The sequence below is a fragment of the Macaca mulatta genome, chromosome 15, assembly GCF_049350105.2.
Source record: "Macaca mulatta isolate MMU2019108-1 chromosome 15, T2T-MMU8v2.0, whole genome shotgun sequence".
Taxonomy (NCBI): Eukaryota; Metazoa; Chordata; class Mammalia; order Primates; family Cercopithecidae; genus Macaca; species Macaca mulatta.
Window position 1 is genome coordinate 46204308 of NC_133420.1, and position 17345 is coordinate 46221652.

The 17345-nt window shown below is 41.1% G+C and overlaps 1 protein-coding gene and 1 long non-coding RNA gene across 14 annotated transcripts in view; one reads left to right on the plus strand and one right to left on the minus strand.

Annotated features, from left to right (window-relative positions):
- SUSD1 (sushi domain containing 1) overlaps positions 1-17345 on the plus strand; it is a 136158-nt gene that overhangs the window by 64939 nt on the left and 53874 nt on the right. For 10 of the 13 annotated variants that reach the window (XR_013405649.1, XM_077968340.1, XM_028834985.2 and 7 more), the window contains 2 exons: positions 7567-7676; positions 11398-11590. The exons of 1 other annotated variant lie outside the window; for it this stretch is intronic. Coding sequence is in view for 11 of the 12 variants with exons in the window: in XM_077968340.1 (XP_077824466.1) it covers positions 7567-7676; positions 11398-11590 (303 nt within the window). In the remaining variant the exon portion in view is untranslated. The remainder of the gene's footprint in view (positions 1-7566; positions 7677-11397; positions 11591-17345) is intronic. 2 more of the 13 variants (XM_077968336.1, XM_077968334.1) reach the window with 1 other exon arrangement.
- LOC144335161 (uncharacterized) lies at positions 2283-17059 on the minus strand. The gene is made up of 2 exons (XR_013405650.1): positions 16966-17059; positions 2283-6482 (listed from the first exon to the last, which is right to left on the minus strand). It is a non-coding gene; the product is annotated as an uncharacterized LOC144335161 (long non-coding RNA).

Below are 17345 nucleotides of genomic sequence, written 5' to 3' on the forward strand. Positions count from 1 at the left end.
AAAAGTCTGCCAATCTTAACAATATAAAACCAACTATGAGATTATACAAATTAGGTCTCTTCATATTTGTATATAAATAAAACAAAATTAATTCTTTGCAAGTAAATAATATGTAGGCAAAGATATTATAAAATTAATATGGTAACTAATCAGAGAAGCCTTACAAAATTATTAGTAAACTACTATAGGGAAATGTCTTTAAAAGATCATCACTCACCGGTCACTATTCAGTGAGGATGACAGGTTGCTGTTTGGCATCAGCTGTTTTTACTAATATCCAATTACCTGTTCAAGTTCCTTCCCCTTGGGAAAAACATGATCTTTGGAGTCAGGCAGATCTGGTTTTGCCTCTTATGTCTGTAGTGAAGAGTTGGCTGATCATGGCTGAGTTATTTAATGTCTCTGGACTAAAGGGAATTGGATTATATTTGCAAGTTAATCTAGAGAGAATTAGGATTTATATTGAGCCATCCTAACTGGGAGCAAGGTATGTTTCCACATTTACTCAGTGTGTACTCAAGTCTTCTGTTTACTTATGCACTATTATAAAGACTTGTCATTCTTTTCCTCCAGATCCTGGACATTCTGTTCTGATTTCATTATCGGAGTTACGCTATTTTCCTTAAAATGAACTGGGAAGTTTTCCATTGTTTTTCCCTCTGGAATAGTTTATGTCACATTGGAATTATTCCCTTCCTTTAAAATTGAACGTTTTCTCAAAAGATCATTGAAGTTGCACCCCTTTAAGGGGATGATTCTTTGACAACTTTGTCAATTTCTTTCATGATTTTGGGTCTGTTTATGTTTCTGACATTTTCTTGAGTCAATTTTTGTATTTTTCTAAAAAATATATATTTGGTTGATATATTACCCATATTGGCAGAATGTCAGATGGAATATTTGCTTTCATCTCCTCTGCGTCTATAGGTTATATAATCCCGGGTTATTCTGACTCCTAAGTTCAGTTCTCTTTCTCTTTTTAGAGGTTGATTGGTTTGGGTTGTGTATTTTATTACTATTTTTTTTTTCCCCAAGGAATGAACTCTTGGGTTTTGAAATTGTTTTTCTTTTTCAAACTCACTAATTTCTCCTCTTGTTTTTATTTTTCCTTCTCCATGTTTCTCTCTCTCTCTCTCTTTTTTTTTTTTTGAGACACCCAGCTCTGTCACCCAGGTTGGAATGCAGTGGTGCAATCATGGCTCACTGCAACCTTGACCTCCTGGGCTCAAGTGATCCTACCACCTCAGCCTCCCAAGTAGCTGGGACTACAAGCATGCACCACTATGCCTGGCAAATTTTTGTATTTTTTGTAGAGACAGGGTTTCGCCATGTTGCCCAGGCTGGTCTTGGACTTCTGGGCTCAGTTGATATGCCTGCCTCCGCCTCCCCAAGTACTGGGATTATAAGTGTGAGTCACAGTGCACAGCCCATATTTCTGTTAAATTGGTTAGATTGTTCTGTTTCTAAATTCTTGAGCTGAATGCATAACAAAATTCAACTTATTTCCATTCTTTTCTGTTTGATAGTAAAAGTCTTTAATGTTTCTTTCTTGCAGATTTGAGCTTTGGCAGAATTCTTTAGGCATTGATACATGTTTCAAGGCATGATATAATTGCTATTCTGATTTTCTGTTTGACAGAATAATTATTTATATTTTAATAAGTATTCTCTTTACCCTTACTTTCAAAGCATTATATAATTACTATTGTGATTTTCCCTTTGAATAATTAATTATAAGCATTTTATACAGTGGTAGATTTTTTCTTTGTAACATTTATACTGTGTTGTTATTTTCTAGTTTTATTACATTTTGGTATGTTTTGGAGTATTTATTGACATTTTCTTGGGTCTTAGCATTTGACCAAGTTTGGTAATTTCAGTAGGTGCTAGATAATAAGGTAGAGTGTTTGTCTGTAAGGGGAGTAAGATCTACTATTAAGTCAACTTTATTAATAGAATTATTCAGTACTTCTGGTTTTTGTTTATTTTTAACATGGATTGCCATTTTCTGTTCCTCTTAGAAATTCTTATTGGTTTGTTTCACACATTTTGATATGATTTTTATGTTCATGACTGATATCTTTATTATAGATTCTTTCACTAGTAACAAATGGCTTGTTTTAGCCTGTTTAATACCTTTGCCTTGAATTATATGTTGAAAGTAATATTGTCTTCTTGATTTATTTGTGCTTGCATTTGCATGATATGCCTTTGTCTACTTTTTTCCTTCTTGAAAGCTATCTGAATAATATTGCTATAAATGTACTCTAGGAGACAGCATGTATTGACAGCCTTTCTGGAAAACTTTTATTTTTGATTAGATAAGTTATCCAACTTACATCATTCTTATTTGTGATATGATTTTCCTTTTATTTATTTATTTATTTATGAATGAGACAGAATCTCGCTGTGTCGCCCAGGCTGGAGTATAGTGGCGTGATCTTGGCTCACTGCAACCTCGGCCTCCCGGTTTTAAGCGATTCTTGTGCCTTAGCCTTCCGAGTAGCTGGGACTACAGGCGTGAGCCACCACGTCTGGCCTCTTCTTTTCTTTCTTTTTTTTCTTTTTTTTTTGATACGGTCTAGCTCTGTTGCCCAGGCTGGAGTTCAGTGGTGCAACCATGGCTCACTGCAGCCTTGACATTCCAGGCTCAAGCAATCCTCCTACCTCAGCTCCCAAGTAGCTGGGACCACAGTTATGCAGATCACTTAATTTTTTCATTTTGTAAATTTTTGTAAAGACAAGGTGTCACTATATTGCCCAGGCTGGTCTTGAACTCCTGGCCTCAAGGGATCCTCCCACCTCAGCTTCTCAAAGTGCTGGGATTACAGGTGTGAGCCACTGCTCCTGGTCTGCTTTTTCCCTTTTTAATGCTACTTTGCTGTGTCTTTTGTTTTCTTTTTGTTACACAGATTTTCTTTTCCAGTGAGTCAGATAGTATAGATTTTGTTTTCTTTTCTACAAGTGATCACATTTAAAAAAGACAAATTCTATTTGAGTGTGTATTTCTTTTTTCACCAGTGTTAAGACTGAAATATTGTTAACTTTTCCCTGAAGAGATAAGTTAGCATTCCTTTTATTTACAAAACTCCCTTTTATTTCTTCCCCTCTCTCTCCTCTTAGGTTATTGGTTTAGTATGGCATTATATTACCAGTTTCTTATTTTTAACATGTGTTATCTCTTCAAAGAGCTCACTCTTATATTGATTTATAGAAACCTTGGTAGCAATGATTTAACCTTGGGTACATGTTTTAATAGTTTCAGTGCTTATTGACAGTCTTTTCAAACCACATTCTCTATTATTTCTCTATCTCTATTTCTCTCTCTGTAGGGTGATTTGCCTGCTCCTCAGGGAGGCAATGGGATACTTTCTGAGTCCATGATGATCTGAGAATGTCTTTTGTTGCCTTCACATGTGAATGAGAGCTTGATTGAAGATAAAATTGTTGGGTCATAAACTTTTGTTCTTGGAATTCTAGAAGTATTTCATATTGACATTGGGAACTGGAAGCTTTGAAAGAAGAGTTAGAAGAAGGTGTGATTTTCTTTTTTTTTTAAATCCTGGCCAGGTGCAGTGGCTCATGCCTGTAATCCCTGCACTTTGGGAGGCTTAGGTGGGCAGATCACCTGAGGCCAGGATCAACATGGCATAACACCAAAATTACAAAATTAGCCGGCGGTGGGGCGGGTGGTGGCGGTGGTGTGTGCCTGTAGTTCCAGCTACTTGGGAATCTTAGGCACGAGAATTGCTTGAACACGGGAGGCGGAGGTTGCAGTGAGCCAAGATCACACCACTGCACTCCAGCCTGGGTGATAGAGCGAGACTGTCTCAAATAAATAAATAAAATATAAAAAAATTCTATGTAAGCTATTTGATTTAAAGCTTATGTATCATGAAGGCTTCTTTAGCCATAAAATTTAAGACATTAATCATTTATTAATGTACCTGGCAAATGTTTATTGACCACCTATTATGTGTCTGATGTTTTTTAGGCATTGAGAATTCGATAGTGACACAGAAGTCTCTTCCTTCATGAAACCTCTGTCTGGGTAGTGGGCAGATGGAAATGTTCATGTTTTGCACTAAGTTTTCCAAGTACCCTGTGAGTTGCTGTTGTTGTTGTTGTTGTTGTTTTGAGACTGAGTCTTATTTTGTCACCCAGGCTGGAGTGCAGTGGTGTGATATTGGCTCACTGCAACCTTCACCTCCTGGGCTCAAGAGATTTTCGTGCCTCAGCCTCCCGAGTGGCTGGGATTACAGGTGTGTGTCACCACACCCAGATAATTTTTGTATTTTTAGTAGAGACAGGGTTTCACCATGTTGGCCAGACTGATCTCAAACTCCTGACCTCAAGTGATCCACTCATCTTGGCCTCGCAAAGTGCTGGGATTACAGGCATGAGCCACCTTGCCCAGCCCCCTGTGAGTTTTTTGGTCTTTAGAATTTGGCTTAACTATATATTAGGAACATTTTCTTTTATTACATCTCTGATTATTGCTTTTTTAAGAAAAGTTTGGTTTTTGCTCTTCAAATATCCCTATGTGGAATTGCTTGTTCGTCCACATGGGTTTCCCATTTTCTCCTTTTTATTGTCCATGTCTTTTTCCTCTGCCTTCTTTGAATATATAACAAGCTTGTTCTCTATGTGCACTTACGCAAATATGCATTTTTGCATTGACATTTCCTATCTTTACCATTTCCAATGCACTTTAAATTCTGCTGTTGCACTTTCATTTCCTTTTCTTTGGGTCTCATCTAGTTCCCTTTTTATTTTTGCTTCTCTCTACCAGTTTCCTCTCTGCTGTCACGTTCTCTTATTATCTCATCCTTTATCTCTTGTTTGAATCTATTTTAAAAAATTTTATTTACCATACAAAACAGATGCTACCTAATTTTACCATTGCTCCATATTTTCTTGTTTATAAATATGCTTGTTCTTTGCCTCCCGAGCACAATCTTCCTTTCCTTCCCTCTCCTTCTTTGTAGAATCATTTTGCAGTTTTTTTTCCACCCTTCTGGATTATTTATCCTTAGAAGATAAAAATTCAGTCTAGGTCTGATATTTCCCTCATAATAAAATGGATGGCCTTCCCTTTGATCTTCCTTTCCATTGGATAATGTTAGTATGTTTATATCAGATCTCAGTATGAATGGATTTTCTGCTGGTTGGGTGATCCAGTGTCCTTTGGGCAGCAGCTGTGAGAAAGCCCACCACCCTGTGCTTTGTTTCTGAGCATTTTGCTATGATTGGTGAAGTTGTTGGCTTTGGGCCTGGCTTCTTTATGGCATTACAGCCTACCAAGGCAGGAAAGAGGCAAGCCATTTCTGTTAACCCAGCCTCTCTGCCAGATGGTACCTTCAGGTCCTGAGGCCTCTACGTCGAAGTCCTTCCCTGTTACTAATCTACAGTGGGCTACAGAAGGGCTATTATTATTATTATTATTACTATTATTATTATTAGCAGTAGCAATAGTAGTATATATACTATTATTTTTAATATATACCTGATTGCCTATCAGAATTGCCTGGTGAGGTTAGGGATGTGGTGGTTCATGCCTGAAATCCCAGCACTTTGGGAGACTGAGGCAGGTGGATGGCTTGAGTCCAGGAGTTTGAAACCAGCCTGGGGACATGGTGAAACCCTATTTCTACAAAAGAAACCCCCCAAATTAGCTGGGCTTGGTGGTGTATGCCTGTAGTCCTAGCTACTCAGGAGGCTGAGGTGGGAGGATTGCTTGAGCCCAGGAGGTGGAGGTTGCAGTGTAGTCAGGGTGACAGAGTGAGACCCTGTTTAAAAAAAGAGAGAGAGAGAAGAAGAACTGTCAGGTGAACTCTTAAAAAAATACAGATGTCAAAGCATTACTTCAAATCTGCAGATGTCTGGGTGATTCTGAGGTGCAGTTTGGGAACCACTGGGCTAAATGGCTCCAGATAGAGCATGGGTCATTGATTTGTCCTGTGACCTGTCTTGATTTTTCCATGGGCTCTAGTTCTCCTCCAGTTCTTTCTTTTGAAACTTTGGGACTACATTCCTTTGCTTGGAAGCCAGGTTGCACAGTAGGTCTTAGGGTCTTTCTTTAGCCCGGGCTCTTCCATACTGTGCTAAGCTGAAATGTCTTCATGTTTCCGCCTTGTGTATGGCAACCGACCCTTCTTTCCAACCCAGATGCAAATTTTGACCCATTTTTACTTATTCTCCATCACTTCTGTCAGGCTTGGGCGTGGGAAGTGGGAGCCAGATGCCTTTGTTCACATTGCCATCTTCCCCTGAATTCAGACGATAATGACTATCTTATGTGAAAATCATATTGAGATATGAACTGTGCAGACAGTACTTCTGCTTCTGTTCTGCCTGTACAGAGACAAAAGCTTTATGTGGTATTTCTTACATACATGCATTTCTTACATGCAGACACTTGGTGTTCCTCAAAATCGCATGCATACATGTGACCATTTTCATTTCTGATGTCCTTATGAAATCTGTTAAATAAAAATTGTGAAGACAAAGGAGAGCACATATGATAGGTCTTCAAATTCTCTCTCATAACCATCTTTCTACACTTTCCAATTATAGGCAGGAATATTTTCCCCAGCTAGTTGCCTTGTGCTGAATATGTCAGTGATATTGAAAATGCTGTGGACAATTCTGATCTTGACTAAAATAATTTATTGTTCTCATTCTTAGGTAGCAGAAACTCCCACAGGAGAAATACACATTAAAGGTAGTTATAAAATAGCTTCTCTTTGGTAGACATTTACACCTTTCCCATTGGTAGAAAAAGTACAGTCTTGTTTGTTAGGAAATTTACTTTTTCTTGAAAATCACTGATGTTATTCCTGACTCTGTTATTTCTTTAATTCATTAGTAACAAATCTATCCTTTTAGACTACATTAAGAAAATAGAACATTGTAAGAATGAATTAGACTACAGGAGGTATGAAATGACATTTTTTCTGTACAATGGTTAAAACAAGTCTGCTTTCTGATTATTTTATTGCCTTAGTACTCAGCTGAGTAGCTCTTGAAATACTGTGTGCTGTGAAAGCAAATTTCCTCTTGCTTGGTCATCTACTTTCTGGTTATTTTCTAGGTTGGAAAGCACTTGCTCTGAGAGTTTAAATCTATAGCCTTTGATTTTTATTTGCCACTTTCCTTATTCTCAGACTTCCTGGCTACTGCTATGCTTACCTTCATGACATTTTACTATGGACAATCCAAGTGACAGGATTAACTTTCTAAAAATATCACAGCTTTCTTTATTATTTTATGGCAATTATTAAATGTTTCATTTGCTTATCTAAGCGGCCTGTGACATAAGAAAAGCAAGCTGAATTACTTGCTTTTACAAACAGGAAGACTGAGGTTCAGTGACTTAGCTAAGGTAATTACAATTGAGAAGTTGGAGAGCCAGGACTTGAAGATAAGTCCATTGATGCCAGATTTAATACTATTCCTCTTAAACACCCAATTGGCTCTCTTAAGGTGTCAGAGTTTCACTTGCATTCAGCAGTGATGCATTTTGCTAATTTGGTGCAAACTATAAGTTTCTCTCTTGTCTTTTAGAAGATGATCTCTTAGAAGATGATGGAATATTCAATATTTCAATATTTAATGAAACTTGTTTGCAACTGAACAGGCATTCTAGGAAAGTTGGATCAGAACACATGTACCAAGTAAGGAGATCTCTTATGCTGTCTATTAAAGAATTGTGTCATTTAAAACTTTGGGTGATCTCCAAGTAAGTATCCAAAGTATTTAAAAATGAATGAACTTCTAGACAGTTTGTGATTTTTGTTTCTAGAGATGGATGTGAGATGTGAGATGGATGAAAATGAGGAACTAACTTGAAGCAAGATACTATATTTGGTGACTTGCTATCATTTTCTGTGCCTGGCATTTCAAGCTTATATTTTATTTTAATGCATTAAATAATACAGCTTATTTTGCTATCAGATTCACATTTGGGCATGGAATGTGTGTGTGTGGTTTTTTTTTAGACTGAGTTTCACTCTTGTTGTGCAGGCTGGAGTGCAGTGGCGTGATCTTGGCTCACTGCAATCTCTGCCTCCTGGGTTCAAGCGATTCTCTTGTGTCAGCCTTCCTGAGTAGCTGGGATTGTAGGCATGCGCCACCATACCTGGCTAATTTTGTATTTTTAGTAGAGACGGGGTTTCTCCATGTTGGTCAGGCTGGTCTTGAACTCCCGACCTCAGATGATCTGCCCACCTGGGCATGGAATTTTAAGGAACTCATTGGATGGCTATTGGTCCTGATTTAACTTGATATTTTCTTAAACATCATGAGTAAAATGATAAGTAAATTCAGGCAGGAACTGAGATTTATTTTTGTGTCATTTTTAGTGCCTAGCAAGTCATCTGGTGGACAGTAAATTCAGTAAGTATTACATAAAAATTTTTTTTTTTTTTTTGAGAGGGAGTCTTGCTCTGTCGCCCAGGCTGAAGTGCAGTGGCGCCATCTTGGCTCACTGCAAGCTCCGCCTCCCGGGTTCACGCCATTCTCCTGCCTCAGCCTCCCGAGTAGCTGGGACTACAGGCGCCCACCACCACGCCCAGCTAATTTTTTGTATTTTTTAGTAGAGACGGGGTTTCACTGTGTTAGCCAGGATGGTCTCGATCTCCTGACCTCGTGATCCACCCGCCTCGGCCTCCCAGAGTGCTGGGATTACAGGCGTGAGCCACCACACCTGGCCAAAAAAAATTTTTTTTTTTTTGAGACGGAGTCTTGCTCTGTTACCCAGGTTGGAGTGCAGTGGGGCAATCTTGGCTCACTGTGACCTCTACCTTCCAAATTCAAGCGACTCTTGTGCCTCAGCCTCTCAAGTAGCTGGGATTACAGGCGTGCACCACTATGCCCTGCTGATTTTTGTATTTTTAGTAGACACATCGTGTCACCATATTGGCTAGGCTGGTCTCGAACTCCTGACCTCAAGTGATCCATCCACCTCGGCCTCCCGAGGTGCTGGGATTACAGGTGTGAGCCACTGCGCCCAGGTCAAAATTAATTAATTTATTCTATTTACCAAAAGGATATCGCGTATTAGGACCTGGAAGTTTCCAATTCAAGCTAATAGAATATATAGGTAAACAGGCAACTACAATATGGTATAATGAGTGCTTTGACAAAAAGTAAATTAATAATGGAATAATAAGAGTAAATAAGTATAAAAAGAGAGATTTTATTTGTAAGTGTGTGTGGTTCCAGGTACAATTTTTTTGTTTTTTTTGAGATGGAGTCTTGCTCTGTCATCCAGGCTGAAGTGCAGTGGTGTGATCTTGGCTCACTGCAACCTCCCTCTCCCAGGTTCAAGCAATTCTCCTGCCTCAGCCTCCCTAGTAGCTGGAATTCCAGGCATGCGCCACCATGCCCAGCTAATGTTTGTAGTTTTAGTAGAGATGGGGTTTTGTCATGTTGGCCAGGCTGGTTTCGAACTCCTGACCTCAAGTGATCCAGCTGCCTTGGCCTCCCAAAGTGCTGGGATTACAGATGTGAGCCACTTGCCAGGCCCAGGTACAATTTTTTTAACCAGAAGCAAAGACTGTTATACTGAGTCATAGAAAATAAGTAGGAATTGACCGGGCGCAGTGGCTCACGCCTGTAATCCCAGCACCTTGGGAGGCTGAGACAGGTGGATCACGAGATCAGGAGATGGAGACCATCCTGGCTAACACAGTGAAACCCCATCTCTACTAAAAATACAAAAAATTAGCCAGGCGTGGTGGCAGGCACCTGTAGTCCCAGCTACTCGGGAGGCTGAGGCAGGAGAATGGCATGAACTTGGGAGGTGGAGCCTGCGGTGAGCCAAGATCGTGCCACTGCACTCCAGCCTGAGCGACAGAGCGAGACTCTGTCTCAAAAAAAAAAAAAAAAAAAAAAAAAAAGTTAAAGGTTAATTTGTGTGACATGTGAAACACTCTTAAATTGACTGGAAAAAAGTCAATATTTAAAAGTGTTTTGCTAAAGAGAATAGACATATTGCCTAAACACGCATGAACACATTATGCCTCACTAGTAAGTGGTTCAAAAGAATAGGGGACTGCTAGACCGTGGGGGAACAGCTCCGACAATAGCACAGTCTAGGTTGTGGCCATGGATATGGGTGGCAGAGGTGGAGTGAAGGAAGTTCATAGCATTGAGCTCTAAGAACTCTGAGGCCAATATTTGATGGTTTACCTGTAAGGACCTTTAAGTTATCCAAGAGAATTCAAAGAGTTTGAGAGAGAAGAATCCTTATGAACCACGTGTCAGGGTCTTGGATGACTGTGGAAATTGATAGAGAAGAGTGAGGGAATAAGGACGGATTGCGGGTGGTATAGACAATGGTGCTAGCATCAGTGGCAACACTGAGCATATGTCTCCACCAGCTAATGCACACTAACTGATCAAGGGCTGATCATATTACTTATGGTACCTTCACGAAAGTTTTTTCCCTATAACTCCCTGCTGGAGCTGGCAGTGCGTAGAGGATGATTTGTGTGATATGACTCCACGGATCAAAAGCCCTTTTACCAGAGGTCTAATAGGAAGGATCCAGTGAAGTACCATGGCATTTGCTTTGAATGCATAATCTGGGGTGGTCCCCATATGTTTTTGTTTTTTTTCCCCTCCATGGGCAGGGTTAAGGAACCCACCTAGTTTAAGTACATTGTTCTATGAGGCTTGTCCATGGATTTCTTACAATGAAAAGAAATTAAAAGAATTTTGGCTGGATGCAGTGGCTCACACCTGTATTCCCAGCACTTTGGGAGGCTGAGGTGGGAGGATTGCTTGAGGCCAAGAGTTCGAGACCAGCCTGGGCAACAAAGTAAGATTCTGTCTCTACAAATAAATTGTAAAAATAATTATCCAATAATTACTTAGGTGTGGTGGCGCGTGCCTGTAGTTCCAACTATTCGGGAAGCTGAGGATCACTTCAGTCCAGAAGTTTGAGATTGCTGTGAACTAAGATTGTACCACTGCACTCCAGCCTGGGTGACAGAACCAGCCTCTGTCTCAGAAAAGAGAGAGAGAGAGAGAGAGAGAGAGAGAGAACTATTCAGAAGGGAAGGAGAAAAAAAAATTTTGCCCATTAGCTCCAATGTAATCTCTTTCATTTGGGTGATAATCAAGGGATTATTTTAGAATAGACTAACATTTTCTTCATCTGAGATGTAGTTAATGCATTTTAAGCTTGGTCCTATATCTGATTGTGAGGACAGGTAAGGTAGCTTTGTAAAGTCCTTCTTCAGGTTAGCTTGCTACTGTCTTAAAAATAATTATAAGTAGGCAAGGATAAATAAAAGGAACTTTCTTGCTTTAACTCCATTTTGCTAATAGTCTAGGCACCTGTTAGCCAACGGAAAATTTAATGCAACACTTTCTTTTAATCTCATGCAGTTTACCGTTCTGGGTCAGAGGTGGTATCTGGATAACTTTTGTCACGCAACATCGTTTAACTTCACAACGTGGGAGCGAGCGCCTGTAGTGTGTTTGGATCTGTACCCTGCGACTGATTATACAGTGAACGTGACCCTGCTGGGATCTCCTAAGGGGCACTCGGTGCAAATAACAATAGCAACTCCCCCAGCAGGTGGGTGTAGATGTCTCTCTTTCTTGTGCCTCAGGACAAATTGCCTATGTGAATTGAGCTATGCAGTGTGTGGGAGGGGGCATAAGAGTGCTAGTCTGGGAGTCAAGAGACAGGGGTTCCAGGTCTAACAAACTTTGTTAGCTGTGTCTGGGGTTCAGGATGCCTGAACCTTACCACTTATCCCCTTCCCTGCAGGGTACTGGCTCGTAGAGGGCACAGACCAAGGGTGAACTGATTTATTCAGAGCTCCCTGGAAGTCCTAAATTGAGAATTTTGTAAAGCATTTTGTCTCTCACCCCAAATTTAAGACAACTGAACCCTAAGGGTATTCATTATTGGCAACTAGAACCAACTTCCGGGAGACAGAAACGTGGGTCCCACTGTGTCAGGCACTGGCAGGCAAAATGGCCTCAGGACTGGGCCATGTATAAGCACATTAACTTGACATAGAGAACAGAGGCCTGATTAAGGTCAGGCTGCTTAGAAATTCTTCCCTTGCAGCCTTTTGAGGAAGCCACCTAGGTGCCAACTGTATTAACTCCACAGCTCCCCCTAGTGGGATGGCTGTAGTGCAGCCATCACTACTATTTCTTTTGTTCTTTAATCCTGTGAGTTTATCAGACAAATTTATGGGCAACCAGAAGAGGCTGCCCCTTTGAAGGAAAACAGCAGAAGAGGGTAGGTCCTGCTGCTACCTCCCTGAGGCCTCTCTGTGATATTCACCACTGCTTTTGTGGGTCAGGGTGGGCAGTTTGGCCTTTGCATTTAGAAGACTCTGGGCCGGGTGTGGTAGCTCATGATTGTAATCCCAGCACTTTGGGAGGCTGAGGCGGGCGGATCACCTGAGGTCGGGAGTTCGAGACTAGCCTGGCTAACATGATGAAACCCTGATTCTACTAAAAATACAAAAAATTAGCCAGGTGTGGTGGTGTGTGCCTGTAACCCCAGATACTCGGGAGACTGAGGCAGGAGAATCACTTGAATCCAGGAGGCGGAGGTTGCAGTGAGCTGAGATTGCGCCACTGCACTCCAACTTGGGCAACAAGAGCAAAACTCCATCTCAAAAAAAAAAAAAAAAAAAAGACTCTGAAATGTGTTAGACTCTCATGAGGGCCACATAGCACTTGAGGCTGAAACTTCATTTTTTTTTTTTTTTTGAGATGGCGTCTCGCTCTGTCACCCAAGCTGGAGTGCCGGGTGCCATCTTGGCTCACTGCAACCTCCATCTCCTGGGCTTAAGTGATCCTCCTGCCTCAGCCTCCCGAGTAGCTGGGACTACAGGCGCATACCACCATGCCCAGCTAATTTTTGTATTTTTAGTAGATACATGGTTTCACCATGTTGGCCAGGCTGGTCTCGAACTCCTGACCTCAGGTGAGGTCTCCCAATTCAGCCTCCCAAAGTGCTGGGATTACAGGTGTGAGCCACCGTGTCCGGCTTCAGTTTTTATCCTATTTTTCATATCAGATTGAGCCTAGCACCTTGTCCTGTCTGTATCAGCAGAGTTTGCACAAGGAGCACCTCATGACAACATAAACCTACCCCCCCAACACATTTTCAGCTGCATAGTAATGCTCGCAAATTGAATATGAATTCCCTCCAATTATTCAATTCTTAGAGAAATAAAAATCTATAAATAAAATCTGGCTGGGTATAGTGGCTCACGTCTGTAATTCCAGCACTATGGGAGGCTGAGGCGGGTGGATTGTTTGAGCTCAGGAGTTTGAGACCAGCCTAGGAAACATAGTGAAACCCTGTCTCTATAAACAATACAAAAATTAGCTGGGTGTGGTGGCACACACCTGTGGTCCCAGCTACTTGGGAGGCTGAGGTGGGAGGATCTCTTGAGCCTGGGAGGTTGAGGCTGCAGTGAGCTGAGATTGCGCCACTGCACTTCAGCCTGGGCAACAGAGCAAGATCGCCTCAGATACAGAAATAAAGAATAAATAAAATCCACCTCTCCTTGTAAAATAAACTAATATGTAAAGGCATGAAGTCCCCAATTTTTTCTATCCTACATCTTTTCTGCTGAATCTCAGCCAGAGTGTCCTGCTGAATGGAGAGTGTGTTCTAGCTGTTGAAACCAAGGAATCTTGTTTTGTAATAGATGCTACTCCTTTGGTGTACAGGGGAGTGGCAAATGCTGAGGTTTTGAAGCAGGCACATCCTTGGCATATTCTAGGAATGTCATGGAAACCAGTATGGCTGGAGCAGAGAGCTGGGGACAGTAGTGAGAGATGAGGTCTAAACTCTAGCATGAGTATAATAAATGAGAGGCCCTTGGTGTTAAGTTCAGAAAGAAGCCTGTTGTTATCTTCTCCTTTGCCTCCCTAAATTACTAGTAGTAAGTAGAATGTAGCATGCCATAGTTCACCCTCTGTAGGTTACCAAGCAGTTTGGAGTTTACCACGTGTCAATTTAAACGTAGATTGGGAAATGTCTTCTTATCAGGGTAGTTGGATTCATTTTGTACTCTCCTTGAAAATTTTAGACATTTGCAGTGGTGGCTCTGGGTCTTTCTTGATGCCCGTTCCAGGGATTTAGAACCTTTCCATTTTCATTGCTCCCTTGAGCCCTATTTCTACCGAAGCTTCACCATTGCTGAAGATCTTTATCTGTTTAGTGAAAGAGCCTCCCTTCTTTCTGGGCAGGACACCCCATATTTATCTTAGGAAACTCTTCAAGTGAGATACATTGTCTTGCATGCTTCCTTTCCTGTCTCCATTTCTCACTCTTTTCTCTGAATTTCTATAAACCCAGAAAGATTCCCTAAATTGTTTTAGTTCTGGACTCCACAGGGTCCTATTATTGAATGTCTGCCTGTGAGTCCTACTTCCTGGTTAGGAGATTTTCCCTTTTGTCTCCCATGGGGAATTACCCTCAGCTGATCTGTGAGCTGCTGTTGGGTTTCCAGAACCTGAACTTTCACTGGTCTGATGAGGTCCAGGAAATCCCCTGGACTAGTGGCATTTCACCCAAGCCCTAGCTTCTTGGAATTGAATTTCCAAGACTTAAATGGTCGGTGCTTCTTTAATGGGAACTGAAACACTTCTTCTTGTTCCCGCTTCCTTTTCTGTATAAGAGATAAGCCTGCAATGTTCAAGGTCCCTCTGAGAACATTCTTACTTAGCAGGTCCTGCTCAGGTCTAAGCCTTTACCCTTCCATCTAAGTTGTTTCTGTTCCTTCTTTATTGCCAGGTAGGACTCATACCTTTTCTAGGTCTTAGTATTTTCCTTCTCTATATTTGCTTTTTGTTTTCAGACTTAGATTTTTGTTCTCCTCACATATTACTTTGGAATCTGCCTCTGAGGTCTCTGTAGAGAAAGAATGATGTCACAGAGCTCTGGACCTGCCGCAAACATCCAGTGTTAAAATACCTTCTTCCACCGGGCATGGTGGCTCACGCCTGTAATCCCAGCACTTTGGGAGCCCGAGGCGGGCAGATCACGAGGTCAGGAGATCGAGACTGTCTTGGCGAATGGTGAAACCCGGTCTCTACTAAAAATACAAAAAAATTAGCTGGGCGTGGTGGTGGGCGCCTGTAGTCCCAGCTTCTAGGGAGGCTGAGGCAGGAGAATGGCGTGAACCCGGGAGGCGGAGCTTGCAGTGAGCCGAGATTGCGCCACTGCACTCCAGCCTGGATGACAGAGCAAGACTCCGTCTAAAAAAAAAAAAAAAAAAAAAAAAACCTTCCCACTTTCATTTTCACTAGGAGGCATTTCTTTCTATCAGTTCAGCCTAAACCCCAGCCTGGGCTTGATCAATTGTCGTTCTCCCTGGACATTGTTTAATACAGCTCTATTTCTCAGGCAGATGTCCTTATAGCCGCTGCAATACCTGTTGCCTCATCTACAAAAACAATGCCACCTTGAAACTCACTTAGTGATGCTTGAAGAATTCTACACTGATCATTCTGTTTTTAAACATGTTCACATTTCTCTAGCTTTGGAGTATCACAGTTCCAGTTATTAAGGAAGAAACGAAGAGTTCTCATTAATGCCTATTTTCGTTCCCCTATTTAAAACTTTTCCTTGTCATATTTTTCTAACTGAGCCAATATGATTTCAAATTTTCTTCTTAGTGTTATTTCCTCCACTTGATTTCATTCTCCCTAATCTTATCCTTTCTCCCTAAATCTTATCCTATCTGTGAGAACAAAACCTGTTTTGGAAACTGATTTCATTCTTTTTTCAGAGATGGGGAAAATCTCATTTCTAGGAACAGAGTTCTAGGTATACACTTTTTGTTATTTCTTTTTAGCATTTGAGTTTGTAATAATTCCACTGGACTTTTTTTCTACTTTAACTCCCAAACAATTTCTTATCTAGAATCCCCAGTCTGAGTTTCTGTGAAACAGATCATCTAGGGCCATTTAAAAGACCTTGGTGTGGGAGTGAACTCAGCCTGTGGAGAAGCCATGGATCCAATCTTCCTGCGGTTCTCTCCTTAGCCCTGGATGAAATTCCAAACGATATAAAGAGAAACGGAATTTTGGCAAGCTAATCTAGTGTTGTCTACTAATATCTAGCTCCCCAAAATGCTCTTTAAAACCTCCCACTATTGCTCCCTCTGTGCATATTAAACTTTAGCAAATATAGCAATTACCTGGAGAGCTTATGAAAACACAGGTTCCTGGGCCACATCCCAGAGGTTCTGATTCAGTAGGCCTTTGGAGAGGGGAGCAAATTTTCATTTCTAGCAAGCTTTCAGGCCTTGCTGATATTGTCAGTCTACATTTTGAGTTGCCTTGCTCTAACCACATAAACCTTAGCTACTCCTGGGCAATATCAAAGCTCTTGCAGGCAGAGACATAATAAGAAAAGAAAGACTAAAAGAAAAAAGTGGAAGCTAAAATAATTCCATCTGCTCCTGCCTAAAAACCCAGTGTCTTAGAGCTTTGTCTGATTTGCAAAGTTTTCCTGGTAATCAGATATCTATCTACCTCATCTGTTCCTGAATTCCAGTTGCAGAGATTAGGAGCTCTCATCTTCCCTCATGGTGCCTTACTCCCCTGTGGCAGCTCTTATCTTTATACTCAAGACCCCAATGAGTATATCTGCCTTTTGCAGGGAGATACTGAATCTTATCTCTCCTTTCCATATGAGATTGCACAGGACAAACAGATAGATAAATGACAAATATCAACTTTATTGATCTGGGCAAGTTTCCAGGAACTCTCTCTCCAACACTGAATTTCAGGTAAAAGCTATATTGAAGGATGAGGTTTAGCTGTTGTGGCCAAGTAGAACTTCCTACTTACTTTCCCCATGGAAATATGGGCAGGTGGCTCTGGAAGGGAGCCTTGCCTGGCTTACCCACCCAGTCTCAGGCTGAAAAGCAGAGGAAAGGGTGGTGGCAGACACTGGTTACTTACCTCTTGAAGACCGGAGATACCCAGAGTCCCCCTTGTACCTGTGCACAGGCGGGTACCAGAGAGCAAGTCTGCATTTTGTTTGGGTGGCGACCGTAATATATGAACTTATTACTTGGAAATACTGTTCTTTCCTTGAGGATTAACATATGGGGAATAAGGAGAAGCCAAAATTGTCTTTTCCTTTATGGAACTGGAAAGACAGGTAAATAGCAACCTTTGATACACTCAAGCAAGGTCACTGATCTCTGTAATTATCTTGAACAGGAAAGGTCCATTATAGTTGTAGGAGTCTATGTTAGGAAAGCAATTTAAATTACTTTTAGGTTCCTTCAAATTCATTTGTTTTGAAGGAAAAATTTGTCCAAATTTCTTGGTTGATT